This window comes from Labeo rohita, chromosome 1, assembly GCF_022985175.1.
Source record: "Labeo rohita strain BAU-BD-2019 chromosome 1, IGBB_LRoh.1.0, whole genome shotgun sequence".
NCBI classification, from domain to species: domain Eukaryota; kingdom Metazoa; phylum Chordata; class Actinopteri; order Cypriniformes; family Cyprinidae; genus Labeo; species Labeo rohita.
This window is the reverse complement of record NC_066869.1, coordinates 18,345,375-18,364,834: the sequence shown is the minus strand read 5'-3', so window position 1 is coordinate 18,364,834 and position 19,460 is coordinate 18,345,375. Positions and strand designations below refer to the sequence as shown.

Here is a 19,460-nt window from a genome sequence, read left to right as displayed (position 1 = left end):
ATTTATTTATTTTTGTATTTTTGAACAAATAAATGCAGCCCTTGGTGAGCATAAGATAATTCATAAATAATAACTAATTTATTTTATAACGAAGTTATAAAAACTGAACTTTCCGAAAGTTTCAGGTCAAGATTTTCTTTTCTTTTTTTTTTATTTATTTTTTTTAATAATAACACTTTTATTTAGCAAGTGCATTAAATTGATAAAATAATTACAGTAAAGACATCTTAAAGAATATATTTTTTAATATTTTATATACTGTGGCACTGAAAACTACAGTAATGATGCTAAAAAATTCAGCTTTGCATCACAGGAATTAATTACATTTTATATTATTATATTACAGTTTATTATTTTTGTATTACTTAAAAAAAACAACAAAAACAAAAACAAAAACAAAAACAAAAAAACATGCAGCCCTTTGTGAGTATGACAATTCTTAAATAATAACTGATTCATTTTATAACTAAGTTATAAAAACCGAACTTTTTGAAAGTTTGGGGTCAAGTTTTTTGTTTCTTTTCTTTTCTTTTCTTTTCTTTTCTTTTCTTTTCTTTTCTTTTCTTTTCTTTTCTTTTCTTTTTCTTTCTTTCTTTTTTTTTTTTTTTGAATAATACCTTTATTTAACAAGTGCATTGAATTGATCATAAATTACAGCAAAAATATCTTACAGAATTTTTTTTTTTCAAAGGAATGCTGGTTTTTTAATATTTTGCCCTTTCCACAAAAAATAAAATAAATCACAGGAATAAATTACATTTTGAAATATATTCAAATAGAAAGAAGTTCTTTTAATTTGTAATAATATTTTACAATATTGCAGTTTTTTTTAAATTGCATTTCTAGTAAAAAAAAAAAAAAAAAAGGAAAAACAAAATACAAAAAAAAAGGAAAAGAAAGCATGCAGCCCTTGGTGAGCATGACAATTCTTACAAGAAAAACAAAAGAACTTAAAGCAGTAGTATATATGATTTATTCTCATAGAATTATAGATGCGCAAATTATAGTGGAACGTGGTTCTTATTTCAAAGGGGCTTGTGAATAAAAAGAACATGTCTTAAAGTTACAGCACAAAGTAAACATCCTCCTAATGATCCCACCATATATTTCTTCATTCACAAAAACTTCTCTTAGGAACACGAAGCCATCTGCATGTGAATTTCAGCTCATGCTCCAGAGGCCCTATTTGCTTTGCCTGGCACGACAGGATTGACAGATTGGAAGCGTTCCGTCTCCCTGATCAATATGTCACTGCAGAGGCATCTGTCTGCCTGGATGTAGCAGTGGGGTGGCAAGTTCACTGAGTAGGTGGACATGAGAAAAAGGGTGAACATTTGAATCAAACTGCTTAGTTAATCTCTCTTAAATGCTGATATTCAATGATCTTCTTCTAGCATGAACACAGACTAAAGCCACAAAAAAAGCTACAAAAACTCAGGCCATCTGCTCGTAGAATGTGTTAAAACAGCATGTTCCAACTTCATTGCTACATAAGAGGATAGAGTTGTCTGCTCGAAAGTTTGTAAAGCCAGAATTTTCGATTATTGGCATAAAGTCCGATCCATATTCTGGCCAAGAACCACCCACGTAGACAGGAAAAGGCCATTTGACCAACATGTGAAATGACCAACCACTTTTTTTTCTTCTTCAAAACATTAGGGGCAAGTAGAGACATTCATTTGACAAACCATTAACTGTGTTTGATTCACTTAACTGTTCAAAAGAGTCAGTTGTGTGGAAACTGAGTGGACTGTTTGTGCTGTATGGTTTAAATGGACTAAAATGAACTGATTCATAATTGTAAAAGTTACATTAAGTAAAGTTCATCAGACCTGGATGATATTTTAGGTCCTCGGGACCTTCATCATACACTGAAGTGTCTATCGGCAATAACTAAGAGGGATGATTCCAATCTCGTGGTCCAGTTAGAGACTATAAGCTTGAAATCTAGATTGCTTAATGTGGAGTGCAATACGACCAAGGCCAAATGAGATTTTTCTGGTCAATAAAACATAAATGAGTTCAGTGTGCTCAGACCCAGTGGGTCTTTAAAATACATTAAGGAGAAAATACAGAATACGATATGTCTGTCCGTATTATGCATATTGTTACCCGCCCTCCCACGTCTTGGCTTACACGTAATGTGTAGGAAGAGGAGCACTGTTTCAGAGCCCAGACTGTTCTCCGCTGTGGCTGACACCCGGTAGATTCCCACGTTCTTGTAGATGTGTTTAATGCCATCCTCGATAGAGCTCACGTTGGAGTAGGTGAAAGCGTTTCCGTCGCCGAAATCTACTGTGATGCTGGTTTTCGATCCATCACCCTAGTAAAAAAAAAAGGATAACATGAAACATTTAGTCTAGCTAAAAACACGACCAGACTGGTGAAACAAATGTTCTTTAGTCAAAGAACTTTTTGTAATATCTGAGAGTTTTTCCTTTTTTAGGCAGAAAGCAAAACTGACTACGATACTGGCAAAGCTCTGTGCACAATTCATTCAGCTGTCAGTTCATCTGCTTTGGAGGATGTCTTGTCTGTCCCAGAGCGCTGATCTACCATGGGAAAACATTGCTCTTGTGCAGGCAAGATGGTCTCTCATGATTTTCCAGCTTACAATGCCCAATTTATGGTGGATGAGCATTATCTCTGTAGTTTGGTAGGGCCCTATGAAATCAGTTTTTTTTTTTTCCAAATTCCATTTTTTCCGTTTTAATTTTTCTGGATTCCGTTTTTTCCAGTTTTATTTTTTTCTCAAAACACCTTTTTAATGGTTAAATTAAATTTTATTAATCAAAGAGCATGTCTAGTTAATTAAAATGATGAAACTTGTACAATTTCACATCAATTTAATAAAGGTTTAACAAAAATGACATGTTTAGGGCCCTGTGAAATGTTTTATTTTTTCTCACCATGTTTTATTTGAATGCATACTTAATTTATTCAAGTTTATTCTTAAGATAGCCTTATGAAATGTTTTTTTTTTTTTACCCTCAGAAATTCTGTGTGTATATGATATAACGCTAGTTTTCCTAAAACGGAACGGTCAAATGCTCATGAAGTGACTCTCAGCAGATATTGTTCATGTATTTATGTACTCATTTAGTGAGACGACAGACGCTGAAATCACCACAAGCGTCACGCGCGCTTCAGTGTGTGTAGTAAACAAAAACGCTTGTCTGATCCATTCATTAAAACAGGGACACACAGAACATGCAGGATTCACATTTAAATGGTATTTTTACGGCGTAATATTTACAGATACTAGTCCATGTTGCGGTTTGATTTAAGTGTAATGACCTACTTTTGATTAATGCATTCAAACTTTGACAAATTCCGTGACATTCCGCGTTATTCAGTAAATTCTGTTTCTATGACTGGATAGGGTCTAAGGTAGATACAGTAGATCGCAATGGTCACACTTTATCCAAAGCATTTGGATTTCATCAGAAATATCTTAACTCACGTTGCGAAGATGAATGAAAGTCTTACAGATTTGCACTGACATGAGGATGAGTAATTAATGACAGAATTTTCATATTTGGGTGAACTATCCCTATAATGGATCTAATATGGTCATGCAGAATAATGTATTAATATGTGCTTTATAAGTAAACAGCCAATATGCAAGTAATATGCATGCTAATAAGCAACTAGTAAATAGTGAGAATTGATCCGTAAAGCAAAGTGTTACTGCTCAGACTGCAAATTCACATTCCCTAAAAGATAATAAATGATTTTGTCACTGAAAAGCAGTGCAGGAAACACTGAATCTGTCTGTACCTCCTCCAGGAAGACGAGGAAGGTGACGTTGCTGGCAAGAGTAGCTGTTAGCTTCCCTTCGCTGGTCACTAAGTGCAGGCCACGAGGAGCCTGGCTTGGGCACAGCTGTCTACGAGCCGTATACTGCTCAATCACCCCACCAGTGCAGTTGTTAGACACCACCTTTCTGTACCTGCACACACACAGACGCATAGCACACATTCATGAATGTATCATATACATCATATACAGAATGATCAGCTGACAACATTGAAATTCATTAGCCTGCTTACGTGCCACAGTAAAAACACACACAACACTTTAAATGAGTCATACATCAAAATCATTTGAGAATACAGACAGTGAATATTTAAATTGGAAAAACTCACAAACTCTCATACATTTATGTAGCTAAATGACTTCTTATACTGAGCTACAAATAGTATACTCCTCCTTCATCTCTGGATGTAAAATAGTCCATTATAACATCGTTTAGAGCACTGACATCACCATGACTGAGCAGATTGAGACAAGTAGGATCATTTAAGTAAGCAGCTACAGTACTTCAGACTGCGTTGTTGTGCTCCGCCACTTCACGATATAAAAAAATAAACAAATACATAAAAAACTTTGCGTGCCGTACTTTACACAGGACTGGCAGAGAATGTGCATTAAAACACCTTTATTAAATATGTTACGTTGTTTATTTTAATCGGTTAACTGTTTTTGTGGTGTTAAGGGAAAGCACCTCCGCAGCGCGTAGTCATTTCTGCTTGCTGCAATAAATTGCTTTTTTCTGCACTAAACAAGTGAATTTCGCCAAGATATTTTCAGAGATGATAACCAGATGTTATAGAATAACAATGTAATGAAAAACTAATTTTGACAAAAAAATTTACATTTGACCTACTTTTCGAATTTCCTGAAAACGTCCCAGCGTGACATGCAAAAAAGGCTTGCTATAGTGCAACGGAAGATATAATCATCATGTATATGTCAGGGAAAAACAGCAAGAAGACTGCATTAATGTTTTATTAATTTATTGATAAACTAGTGTTTTCTTTGTTTTTGGTTTAAGATAAAAAGTCAGCAACACTGACTCGTCATCTTTGCAATGGATGCACCTGTATGTATGTTTCATACGGATTACATAATCGGAGAATATTTGTTTTTTTTTCGAATTGGTTCATTTAAAAGTAGACATTTCACTCTATATAGATTATTCATGTCTGTAAGGCAAGTATACACAGAGTTTCAAAGTTTCACGCTCAAGTTCACAGAGACCGAGACGGCAGAAAGCGCATAATTTTTGCTTTCATTATTTTACAAAAGCACAACATTTCGTTGTTATTCTGATTGCACACAAATAAACATAGAGCCTTTATAGATTCGAAAGGTGTATTACTTTTATCTGTATGACCAAAAATGACGGAGTATTTTAAGCGCAAGTGACCTCTATCTGTCATGCAGTGAGCGCGCTACTGTTCAGCTTCCACACTTGGCACAGACACTTAAATAGGACACATTTTTCTAAGTTAACATTAGATTGGGCGGCCATGTAAAGTTGCTACTACTAGCCATATTTAAGGCCAATGAATGACAGGCGAGCGTTTGGATGTCCTGCTCAATGTACTATATTACCACATAGACCAGCCGTTAACAATCTGTCCGTCACAGACTGCGTGACTTCACCAACTCCTGTGAATTTTTTTTTTCTGCGACTAAGCGACTAATAAAATTTTGGTTGACCAAGCCTCTTCTCATCGAAAAAGCTGATAATGCATTACATTTTTATTGGTAAAAAAATACTTGAACAGTATTTAAAAAAAAAAAAAACTGCACATATATAATTAATTACATGAAGGAAAAAATGGTCAGATGAATGCATCACATGAGATCTCACCCAGTGCTGTTGAGGAATGTGTGTTCTGTAGTACAGGTCCGAGACATGGAGGAGGGGAGGAACCAAAATGCCGGAGTACATTTCCCATCAGCCCTCCTCTCAAAGCCATAATCACTGGAGGAAGAAAAATGGTGCAAACAGCCATCAGTTTTCAACTCTTGATTTTGGGTTAAAGTGGTCATGAATTGAGAAATCAAAATTTCATTAATCTTTTTTTTTTTTGACATGTAAGAGGTCATTGTACTATAAGTTTCAGAACTCAAAACTTTGTCATTAATCTAAAAACAGTTTATATTGAAGACAATCTGCCAAAAATGACAGGATGTGGAATGTGCAACTCTATGACGTAATAGTGTGGTTAAACTCCGCCTCCAAAGAAAAACATCAATGCCTGTTTCTACTGTACATTACTGCCTGTTTAGCCCCACCCACTGATTCATGTAAGTTCCAGACCACGTCAGCAAGAACTTGATCCTTTGTTCACTTTATTTTACCGCAGATTTGTTTACGAACAAGGTACAATTCAACGCAGAATTCAGAAATTTGAAACTAAAAAAACAATGTTGTGCCAACTTTATTGGATCCGACAATAATGTTGCACCACACAAGTGTGAGTAACTGTTATGACATGATCACTACTGCTTTGTCTGTTATTAAAAATCATTTGATATGTATTGAGTATGTATGCATTTTTAACCTAAATCACATTAGCGTCCATCTACAAAGGATGTAGGCTGTAATCCACCACGCTTATTTAAAAAAAAAAAAAAAAAGTTCTGATGAGGGGGGTCAAAACAGGACAGAAAATTACCTCTATTACCTCTAAATTATGTTTTTTGATGTAAAAATCTTAATAACATTATAAGTGGACCTCAAAGAACAGTACAAAATATTACAAAAAGGCAGTTCATGACCCTTTTAAATGATTTAACACAGTCATGCCACTGGTCAAAAAACAAAATAATAATAATAATAATAATAATAATAAAATATATATATAAAAAAATATTTAATTTTAATTCTAATTCAAATGAATTTAAAATTCAATTTAATTATAAAATAATAATAATAAATACATTTTAAAAGCATGGAGAGAGCTTTAAGAAATCATAATTTTGAATTTAATGCAAGAAGTCAGAATGCCAGTCTTGCTTGCTACGATTAACATAACTGAATAATTTTCACCTTTATATGGATATAATTATCCTAGCTGCCAGGAATAATATGTATTTAATGAAAAAGTTGAAGTGTTACCCACATTATAATTATTGAAATGGACATTTTTTTTCTTACTGGCAAGTCAAGAAAAGTCTTTCACTAGATATTTTAACCATAATAATAATATTCATTACATGCTTTGAAGATTCAGTCTTTCTTTTCGGACATATACTTTTTATTTCCTAGCGATTTATAAAAATGTGTAGTAGCCAGCAGTTAAAGTGCAAGCATCTGACATTCATGTTAACATTTAACAAATGGGCATATCTTGGTAGCAGAAAAATACTTGGCATCTAAAAATAATTTTGACATCTACATTTTTCATATATTAATTTATCTTAGACTTAACCAACAGACAACACAAGCCAGAGTTGTTTGTCCTGCAATGCAAATCAACACCCCACTCAAGAAAACAAATGACGCTAATTAGCATGACAAGCTACACAGATGTAGCCAGCTTGTGTTGGTAAACGCACAGTGTTTCACTCCCTGATTAACAACTTTCACACTTTGTTCCGTACGGCCTCGAGGGGCCTGCGAATGTAGAACTTTCCAGAACAGTGACATTAATAACTTTGATAATTCTGGGGAAAATGAGGGGAGAGGCCACATTTACATGATGAGAAAAGAGTGTTAGGAATACAAATGGAGGCTTTAAGCCACAAAGCGTGGGGCGTGAAATACTACAGAAGAGAGGTTGGTGACAGATGGACAGAACAGTACATTGAGGAGCTGCGATTTTCAAGAAGTAACACACGTCTGTCTCCATTTAGTTGTCTTCCCACAGCTTGACTAGTTTCTTCTTAGCAAGGATTTACTTTAAGGAAATTACTGCAGCTCTTCTAAAAACTAGCCACAGCTTAATACACAGGTCCATCATCCTGTTTTTCAATTGTCTTGACAAGACATTGGCTGCAATGCTTCCCAAAAGTAAAAGTTGTCCTTTTACAGCTAGAGACACTTAGTGGAGTTCTCATGTTTCATTTAAGTATCAAACTGGTCTCAGATATTTATTCAAAAATGACTTTAGAGACAATTGTTCACATGCACTACCATTCAAAAGCTTGGGGTCGATTTTTAATTTAATTTAATTTTTATTTGATCAGAAAAACAGGTAAAAAGTACTATTATTAGAATGTAAAATAATTGTTTTCTATCTGAATATATATTTAAAATGTAATTTATTCCAATCATTACTCCAGGCTACAAGGTTACATGGAAAAAAAAAAAAAAAAAAACATTCTAATTTGCTGTTTTGGTATTCACAAAGCATTTCTTACTATTATTAATGTTGAAAACAAAAAACAATAAATAAATAAATAATAAATAAATAATAAAAAGAAATGAAAAAGTATTTTTTTTTTTACTGTCACCTTTGAACAATTAAATACATTCTGGCTAAATTTAAATGTGTCCTCCTTAAAATAAAATAAAATAATAAAATAAAATAAAATAAACTAAACTAAACTACACTAAAAATTCTTTACTGTTACTGTTGATCAATTAAAAGCATTCTAGTTAAATTTATAAATAAAATAAAATAAAATAAAATAAAAATAACATTTTCTATAACTTTTGATCAATTTAATGCATTCTGGCTGAATTAAAATGTGTCCTTAAAATAAAATAAAATAAAATAAAATTTCTTTACTGTAACTTTTGATCAATTTAATGCATTCTGGCTAAATTAAAATCTGTCCTTAAAATGAAATAAAATAAAATAAAATCTTTACTGTCACTTTTGATCAATTTAATGCATTCTGGCTACATTTAAATGTGTCCTCCTTAAAATAAAATAAAATAAAATAAAATAAAATAAAATAAAATAAAATAAAATAAAATTTCTTTACTGTAACTTTTGATCAATTAAATGCATTCTGGCTGAATTAAAATGTGTCCTTAAAATAAAATAAAATAAAATCTTTACTGTCCCTTTTGATCAATTTAATACATTCTGGCTACATTTAAATGTGTCCTCCTTAAATAAAATAAAATAAAATAAAATAAAATAAAATAAAATAAAATAAAATAAAATAAAATAAAATAAAATAAAATAAAATAAAATAAATAAAATAAAATAAAATAAAATAAAATAAAATAAAATAAAATTTCTTTACTGTAACTTTTGATCAATTAAATGCATTCTGGCTGAATTAAAACGTGTCCTTAAAATAAAATAAAATAAAATCTTTACTGTCCCTTTTGATCAATTTAATACATTCTGGCTACATTTAAATGTGTCCTCCTTAAAATAAAATAAAATAAAATAAAATAAAATAAAATAAAATAAAAAAATAAAATAAAATAAAATAAAATAAAATAAAATAAAATAAAATTTCTTTACTGTAACTTTTGATCAATTAAATGCATTCTGGCTGAATTAAAATGTGTCCTTAAAATAAAATAAAATAAAATAATTAAAAATCAACTATTTATCAGTGTTTTTTTCATACTGGCATATTATTATGTTTGTTGTGCAGTCTGTAGTCATCAAATCAGTGCAATAAGTTTTAGAACAAAACTTGAATCTTAGAAGAAAAATGCATGTTTGCTTACCACTCAAAGTCCGACTCAGTGCAGTCACATGGCTCGGAAATCATCGTGACAGAGTAGGTTTTTCCCATAACACACCTTGCTATAGGTTTCAGCTTTCGATAGACTCGTTTGACTCCCATGAGGCAGCGTTCACCCTATAAGCAGGATTTCAACACATACATACATGCATACACACACACACACACACACAAATATTTTTTAACAACAAAGTTAGCATATGGTGTTCTCGTTCAGGTTTATTTCAGTTCTCACATGAATAATTCATAACAACAAAGCATGTGCGCATCACCCTGAATTTAGAAAAAAAATAAGAGACTGGAGAAAATAGGAAAGAGAGAGAGAGAAAAAAAAAATGTTTCCACTCATTGTACTCAGTTGTTCCATATTTCATATCTCACATCCGAACTCTGTGGGGTTCATTTTGTGAAAGGTTTGAGTGTCTAGGCCTCTCGCTCACATTTCATGTAACGTCTTTTGTTAACAAAATTCAAATTAGTGCTCCAAATACCGGAGTTTTATTTCGGATTTGTACTAGTTGAATGGGAAAAAAGTTACAGCTGCGGTCCATTGCTGGTCATGTCCTCTTTTTCTGGATTTCATATTTATTAGGCTAACTGATGCAGAGCGGAGCAACAAAACCCTGCAGCACAGGATGGTACAGACAGACATCGAATGGCATGATCTCATCGGCATAGTACTGTAGTCTACAGCCCAAAACCGTTTTAACCATCCAAACTTTGACGTCGTTCTGTCTTCTGTCGACTTCTCTTGTCTTCAAGTCGGCTTCAGCTTCTCAGAGTTTGTCACATAAATAGAAAGTACCACTAAGGCTTTAGGTTAAAGTAGGACAGTCTACTGCCATGTCCTTACAACTAATAAACGTACATCTATTATCCTCCTGTGAGAGGACACTTGGCTTGTGGCTGGACTTCTGGGATATATATTATTCTATCTGTTCAAATATAGTCTCGGCAGTGGACCCTGGGACAGCACGTCAGGGCCGGTTAGAAAGAGCCAATGCGGCACACTCTTTAGTGCAATCTAAAGCATCAGGCCTCACTGGAGGGTTTATTATGCTGGAAAGACCAGACAAAGCAGAAAGGTATCTGATCAAGACTTCACTGGGCTCCCTTAATTTTGAGGCTTGAGATGCAGTATAGAAGCTGAGTAGAGGGCATTAATGACTTTAAGATGGGGAGATTTGTTTACACAGGCCGCGTGATTGTCACAATGGAGCCTGAGGGAATTTAGAACATTTTTTTTTTCCTCCTGGAAGATACTATTCTTGTACTTTAAATTAATAAGCTGAAAATGTGTTTCCTGTTGGTGACAGTGACACACTTTGCAAACTTAAGACTAAACATTATATAAATTCAATTATATAAATCCTATTTTTCAGTTAAATAAGTCTGACAAAAAGTTTATGCTTTTGTCAAAATTCATTATTTAATTCATGGTATATTAAATGCAGGGTTATTATAGTTTTCTAAAACTTCTCATTTTTATTTATTTGAACTTGTTTAACTAAAACTAAAACTAAATAAATACAAATTAATAAAACCTTTATTTCAATTTAAAATGAAAACAAAAAAAAAAAAAAAAAAAAAAAAATATATATATATATATATATATATATATAAATTAGCTAGTGCCAAAACAATATTTCTCATTTTTATTTAGTTTCACTAATAACTTGTTTAACTAAAATTAAATAATATTTTTTTAATAATACATGTTTTTAGCTAGTATTTTTTAGTTTAACTAAATTAATGACTTTAAGTTTAACTATATATATATATATATATATATATATATATATATATATATATATATATAAACTAATTAAAAAAACCTAAAAACTAAAACAAAAATTTCTTATTATTATTTAGTTTAACTTGAGTAACTAATACTAAAACTAACTATATAGAAATAATTAAAAAAAAACTGAACAGACATATTTACAAAATATAATAAAAATGACAAATACACAACAAAGTTACTTTATTTAAATTTAAAATGAAAACAGAAAATATAAAAACTAAAACTAACTTAATTTTTTCTTTTTTTAATGTGTTTATGCTAGTGCAACATAGGGCAACATTTCTCATTTTTATTTAGTTTAACTTGTTTAACTAAAACTAAAATTAAATAAAAATTAATAACAATTTAACAGACATATTTAAACATAAATAATAATGACAAAACACAAAGTTACTAAAACTTTAAATTTAAAATGAAAAGAAAATTTGAAAACAAAAACTAATTCAAAATATTAATAAAACTTAAAATAGAATTTCAATGAAATAACACTGATTCTATGAAAACATGTCTAATTTAATTGCATTTAATATTGAAAATTGGGTCATATATATATATATATATTTTTTTTTTTTACATTATCTTTTTTTACATTATTATATCTTAATGGAACATGATGGCTAATGATTTTTGGCATAAAAAAAAAAAAAATCAATCATTTTAACCTATACAATGTATTGCTGGCTATTGCTACAAATATACCCGTGCTAGTTATGACTGGTTTTGTGGTTCAGGGTCACATATTCATCACTTATTTATTTATTTGAAAGAATTACGCATTTTCCTCTTTAAAAAGAGATAAAAATACATAACACTGTGTGAAACAAGGATTTAGGCAAATATTTAGACTGACGTAAAAATAATAAAATAATTTTTCACCTGGTCATGCAAATCCCATGGCACATAGTCAGACTCGATGCATCTTCTGTTAAAGATAGACCTGAAGTCTATCTTTACCAGCTGCCATTCTGAGCGGTGACTGACATGACCGAAGATCCTGCAAACAAAGGCACAACATCAGCCGCTGTATGTCTGGCGAGCGCTGGCATATCGAGAGCACGGTGACTCTAATGATTAGAAAGATGTAGAGCGGACAGGGAGAGGAAATGCTTAGCAATGTTATCCAAGTCAAACCACATCAGTGCAAACCTGCGTCAAACTGTCAACAAAAAGTCGGAAACTCGCATTGAGAAAGTCTGACACTCAAGAACAGTGTGACACTTTTAGGGCCTGTCAGAAAGACAGCAGAAAGTATCTAGGAATATCCTACAAAGGAAAACTTCATGAAATACTTCTCAAAATAATTTTAGGTTGCGCCCGGATTCGGGATGATGGAAAATCAGAACTGGCATGATGGTTTTAATGACTTCCCTTTTCAAACAGGTGATTCATTACCGGAAGGTCTAAAAATAAATCACTTGGTTTATCATTAATTGCTTTATTTTTATCACCAAGCAAATCAAGCAAAGCACTGAGCATTTTATACTCACACATTTCTTTTCTTTTTTTTTTTTGTACAATTACTTATTCTTATAAAAGCAAAACATGCAATTGGGACAGAGCTTAAAATAAGAAACAGTCACACTGTGACATGAGATAAATGGACAGTTAATCAAAATATAGCCATAACTGTGAGATATGAAGTCAGATTCTGTTCCATCCTTTGAGGTTTACACTGTTTGTCATGTAAACCATATTTCAAGCAGCGTTTTCCCATTTCAGAACAGTCAAAATGTATTAATATTGCGTATTCATCGTACTTACGTCATTATAAGCGTTTCCTCGCCCGGTTCGCCCAAGACCCCGTCCACGAACAGGGGTGATGAAGTGAAACTATATTTGTTCCACACTCTCCCTTCATCAAAGCTCAACCTGCATAGAAACCAGCAGCACACACCTGAAACTTCGATACAGAGTAGAAAAGATTGCATTTCCACACACAGCTGGCAAATAATTCAGACAAGACTTTACTGCGCCTTTCCGACATTTAATCTAGATTACTAGACAAAAGTATTACACAGTCTACTGGCTTTAATGAGAATGTTCACACTCCCCCTGATTATGTGAGTCAGCTCGGTGCAATTTCATTGACTCATCTTTTACGAACGTACGCGTGGAATATTAGTAATGATACTGGTGCAGGATTACCAGAGGTGCCTGATGGGAAGAGGGGTGTGTCTAATTGCCACTAAAGCTCCGCCTTGATCCAGATACAGCACGCTGTACTCTTCGTCAAATATCTGGAATAGACAAAGATTAATGTTTAAACATTCTGAATATATGAGTGTGTATGTGTGTTTGTGCCCTAGATGTCCAATATCAAGAAATAGATAAGTATGTAAACAAGTAAATAAATAAATGTATAAATTATAGGCTGCTCCATTCATTTTGACATTCTCATTATATATTAAAAGCCTGCATAAAATATAACTAATATATAAATATATATTTAGTTTCCTTTTATCACAATTAAGTGAACATGGGGTACATTTGAACCAATTATAATACTTGGATTTTAGCAAATGTTGCCATTTTGTCATGCCATATATAAAACAAAGCAATTTATAAATAAATATTCCAGGTGTATACATTTTTATGTTTTTATTTTCATGAAAAGATTCTAAGCAAACAAACTTTTGTTAATTGGTAATCATTGTATAGGTATTTCCTGTGACCTTAATGTCACTTTCAATCATTTTTGACTTTATTTTAGACAGAAAACAACAGCACACACATCAGCGAGTATAAGCAATTAGATAAATTCAGTGATATTTATGATATTAGTTGGTTTGTCTCAATTTAAAACAGGGCTGTCAAAACAATTCATTGTGATTTATTACATTCAAAATAAAAGTTTGTGTTTACATAATATATACGTGTACTGTGTATATACATATATACAAATATAAATATAATATAATATAAATACATATATATTTAAGAAATCATATCATGTGAATACCATGTAAACACACACTTCTATTCTGGATGCGATTCATCACGATTAATGGATTTGACAGCCCTATTTTAAAGCATTCTATCCTGTCTGTTTGACAAAATTACATTAACTGATAATAAAAAGAGTCAAAAGACAGCTAAAAAAAAATCTAAAACAACAGACAACAGTACAAATCAGCGAGTATCAGCAATTTGATAAATTCAGTGATATTTTATGATATTAGTTGGTTTGTCTCATTTTAAAACAGGGCTGTCAAAACGATTCATCCTGATTAATTACATCCAAAATAAAAGTTTGTGTTAACATAATATATGAGTGTGCACTGTGTATATATGTATGTATAAATACACGTATGCGTATGTATTTAAGAAATCATATCATCTGAATATCATGTAAACACAAACTTCTATTCTGGATGTGATTAATTGATTTGACAGCCCTATTTCAAAGCATTCTATCCTGTTTGACTAAATTACATTAACTGAAACTGATAATATAAAAAGTCAAAAGACAAAAAAAAAAAAAAAAAAAAATCTACATGAACAAAGCAATTTGTCAACAAATGCAAATGCTAAATTTAACCCTTTATTTTCAACCTGTTTGCTTCCATCCTAGTAATCTTCTAGGCATTGTGTAAATAATCAATATAGCATTTTTATGAAATCTGTTGTACTTATTAGTACAAATTAGTGCTGTCCATTGATTAAAAAAAAAAAAAAAAAATGTAAGTAATCCCACCTAACATTAACGTTTTTTAAATATACTTTTATGTTGCACTGATGTCACATTCAATCTTTCAATTAATTTGGGAACCACATAAATACAGTGTATTTTTAATATTAATTCAATATTTTTTTATGACTGAAGGTATCACTGATAGCAATATTACTGATGTCTCTAGTAAAAATTATTTTTTTCCTAATATTTAATCATTGACTATAGCCATCCAACATTACACTATAATTGAGAGATATCAACTTTAACATTTATTAGACTTCTAAAAATAACAACTTAAAACAATCTTCACATAAACCCATTATTTACCTGTGCACTTCAGCAAGTAGGAGATACACAGAAATTGAATAGTTAATCAAAAACTGTTTTACTTTTTAAGTAAAGTTTTACTAAATTAAATATTAGAACAATCTTTAAAGCTTTTGTTCTTTGATTAACAGACATCACAGCAGCTGGGTTGTTAGCTTATTTGGCTGCTATTACTTTAAGAGCTGCCACTGCTGAAAGTGACGCGGATCTGACATGCATGCTTGTAGTTTCATTAGCGCTTTAATATGAAATGATACAGGCTACAGTGCGCACCGCCACATTTGTGTGTGCAATTGAAGCTTAAATGTTTTACCGCCATTAAACTGGAAAAATTAATTGCATGCGTTAACACTCTAATTTTGCCCCAGTACTGCCCCAGTGACAGCTCATATAGCTTTTCTTCTGAGAGTACACACAAGCATATTTTTAAGAAAAATAGAGCTAAAAAAAAAAAAAAAAAAAACAAAAAAAACAAGCCTTAAAGAAATGACCCCCTGCAGTCACCTTTACAGAACTGCTGGTTGCTGCAAACATGTATGAAACAAGTAATTGCCTTACAGAGAAAAATCCAGCCAGATGCTAGGTTGACCTACTGCAAAGTTGAACTGAAAATTGAGGCCCTCATTAGCAGTTTCCATTTGTTTGCCCTAGAGCACTGATAACTTCACTGTATGTGCTGTGAATTCTTGCTGATATGAGTTCCTGTTGAGTTTAGGCTTTGGGGCTTCAAGCATTTAGCATACGCAAGTCTGTTTAAGTGGAGAAAAACACCATCTGATTGGCTTAAGTACTTCATGGGCTGATGATTATGAGGCTGGTGTTTATGTTAGCGGGATACTGTGCGGGGTCTGTTTTATTTTCCTTTGGCTGTGAACACACTGTTGGATCAACCAAGCTACAAGCCACACTAGGGTCATTATAACCGAGAAATGTATCTGACCCTGGTGCTCTGATCTACATAAATCTATAATAAATGAGGACTGTATATTTCTGAAATGATTGTGGGTTTGCTGGTTTAGCGCCAATGTAAAAAAAGAAAACTTTACATTATGTACTTCTGCTCGTATGTGTCTCAGGCCATTGTTGCATATGTTCCTGTGTTATTTTCATTCATAATGTCAGATTGGCTGAGTTATGACAATATTTCATATCCTTACTCTTCTTGGGAGGGCTTTCAATTTGATTAGATGAAAGCTGGCAACCACAGGTCTGCTGTCCTTGAAATGATGCTATTTCTCAAAATCCCAGTGATTGTAATTCTTACTGACAAGATATATGACATCAAACCCGTGCCCTACCCAGCATGCTTTAACTTTTTGCCACATCAATTTTCTCTTAATTATTTGAGCTCTCCATTTTTAATTAGACAGCTGGCCCCATAAATTTAAATCGCATCATCAAACATGCACCCACGGGCATCATATATGTCATTGAATTTAGTTTTCTCTGAAGGTGTCATTTGATTATCGGCTTTGAAAGGCGGCACATGGATTTATCCGCTCAAAGATATGCATCAGTGGTGAAATTACTGCCCACCCCCATCTGGCTGAACACCCCACGGTCAGAGTCACCTGCCGCCACGTGTTTCCAGCGTCGGATGTGATGAGCATGCTAACGTTGCTGCTCGTTAACTCTGCACCGATTGAACCTATGGAGAGAAGAGCAGAACAATTACAGTCATGCTTACCGAAGCAGATAGAGAGTTGATAACTAAAGCTATATGAATATGAAGATTGAGTGCGTCACAAAAGTCATACATACTCTACTCCAGAAGCTGGCAAGTGCTTTATGGATTCTGTCAAAACTTGTATTTCTCTTGATCTTTTACCTGAAATGACTGCATTCCCTAATTTGTGATTATTAATGTTGACTAGACTAGTTTGAAGGTTAGAAAATACATGTTTTTTGGACTGTAAAAACAAGGTCAGCACATTATTTGTGGGGGATATAAGAGAGTATGGCAGCTACACAAGATCATATACTCTTGTTCACTTTTTCACATATCGCTGTAGTGTGTGCAATATTCTGTGACAGAATAACTCTTACGTAACTTGGTTTTGTTCCATTATGTACTGCAGGATTAAAAAAAGGTTTCAATGAGAAAAATTCAAATGATGCACAAGAAACGATAAATCTATACACTAGATAGATAGATAGATAGATAGATAGATAGATAGATAGATAGATAGATAGATAGATAGATAGATAGATAGATAGATAGATAGATAGATGGACAGAAAAATGGATGGATGGATAGATGGACATACAGACAGAAAAATGGATGGACAGATGGACAGATGGACAGACGGAATAATGGATGAATGGACAGATGGGCAGATGGGCAGACAGACAAAATAATGGATGGATGAATATATAGATGGATGGACAGACTGACAGACAGAATAATGGATAGATGTATGGATGGATGGACAGATGGACAGACGGACAGAATAAAGGATGGATAGACAGAGGGACGGACAGACAGACTGACAGACAGATAGAATAATGGATGGATGGATGGATGGATGGATAGATGGACAAACAGACAGAATAATGGATGGATGGACAGACAGACAGAATAATAAATGGATGGATGGACAGACAGACAGACACACAGACAGAATAATGGAAGGATGGACAGATGGACGGATGGACAGATTGACAGACAGAGAGAATAATGGACGGATGGATGGATGGATGGACGGACAGACAGAATCATGGAGGAATAGATGAATGGATGAATGGATGGACAAATGGACAGAGAGAATAATGAATGGATGGATGGATGGATGGATGGGTGGATGGATGGATGGATGGATGGATGGATAAACAGAGATGGACGGCGGAGAGACAGAAAAATGGATTGATGGATGGATGATGGATAGACAGATGAACGGACAGACAGAAAAATGGATGGATGGACAGATGGACGGAAGGACAGACAGACAGAATAATGGATGGATGGATAGATGAACAAACAGGCAGAATAATGGATGGATGGACTGACGCATGGACAGAGAGAATAATGGATGGATGAATGGATGGACAGATGGACAGTGACAATAATGAATGAATAGATGGATGGACGGGCAGACAGACAGAATAATGAATGGATGGATGGACAGATAGATGGATGGGCGGACAGACAGAAAAATGGATGGATGGGTGGGTGGATGGATCAGAATGGTAGATGAATGGAATGATGGATGATGGATGGATGTATGGATGGACGGAAGAATGGATGGACAGGCAGACAGGCAGACAGGCAGACAGAATGATGGATGGACAGATGGACGAATGGATGGACAGATAGACGAACAGATAGATAGATAGACAGATAGATAGATCGGTAGATAGACACAGATGATAGACAGATAGATAGATAGACAGATAGATAGATAGATAGATAGATAGATAGATAGATAGATAGATAGATAGATGGATAGATTTTTACAGCAGCAGATTCATCATGTGTAATAAAATGTGTCTGGTCTGACCCTATGAGGCAGTAAGTAGGAGTTCTAGAAAACCTCTCTATCTAATAAGCTAAGCAACTCAAGGAAGTCTGTGCCATCCCCACAACCCTTCCACCATCAAATCAATCAACTAAACGTCAATTTAGAGCCTAATATCTAATAGTCAGCCTCCTCCTAGGATTACTTATCCAGATAGTTACAGTGCCAAGACATTTATATTTTATCTGCGTGCAACCGGAGGCAATATAGTCGGCGAGCGTCACGGAAGACACAAGCCTGAAGGAGTAAAATGAAAAAGTGACAAGCGCTTTCAATCTTATAAAATAAACATTTGAAGTTTGAAGTGGTGGAAGAGTTAGTCGGTTGTGAAAACAGAAGATGATGGAGAGAGTATAATAAGAACACTCTAAAGACTCTCTGCCGCTAATCTCAAGAGTAGCACTTAGCATTTCCATTTGTTTATGCTAGCACGACACTAATCTTGTTTATAGTCCATATACAGATGCCTGCTCTCCACCAGTGCAAAATGAACGCCTTCAACAATAACAGTGTCATAAGCGCTCAAGATGAAAGGAATTTAAATATGCTTCGCTTTGGAGTTGCAAAAAAAACCAAACTGATGTCACGGATTTAAGGAAGAATACGAGAAATACACACACACAAAAATATTTCATTCTTCCAGTACCTGTCATCTAGACAATTGTTCTACCTGTCTGTAACCAAACCA

At 33.4% G+C, this 19,460-nt stretch overlaps 1 protein-coding gene across 4 annotated transcripts in view; it reads right to left on the bottom strand.

Annotated features, from left to right (window-relative positions):
• LOC127180920 (VPS10 domain-containing receptor SorCS1) overlaps positions 1-19,460 on the bottom strand; it is a 204,307-nt gene that overhangs the window by 17,292 nt on the left and 167,555 nt on the right. For all 4 annotated transcript variants that reach the window (XR_007829723.1, XM_051135439.1, XM_051135358.1 and 1 more), the window contains 8 exons: positions 16,829-16,905; positions 13,403-13,494; positions 13,019-13,126; positions 12,134-12,251; positions 9,437-9,570; positions 5,663-5,776; positions 3,781-3,952; positions 2,137-2,323 (listed from right to left, as the gene is read on the bottom strand). Coding sequence is in view for 3 of the 4 variants with exons in the window: in XM_051135439.1 (XP_050991396.1) it covers positions 2,137-2,323; positions 3,781-3,952; positions 5,663-5,776; positions 9,437-9,570; positions 12,134-12,251; positions 13,019-13,126; positions 13,403-13,494; positions 16,829-16,905 (1,002 nt within the window). In the remaining variant the exon portion in view is untranslated. The remainder of the gene's footprint in view (positions 1-2,136; positions 2,324-3,780; positions 3,953-5,662; positions 5,777-9,436; positions 9,571-12,133; positions 12,252-13,018; positions 13,127-13,402; positions 13,495-16,828; positions 16,906-19,460) is intronic.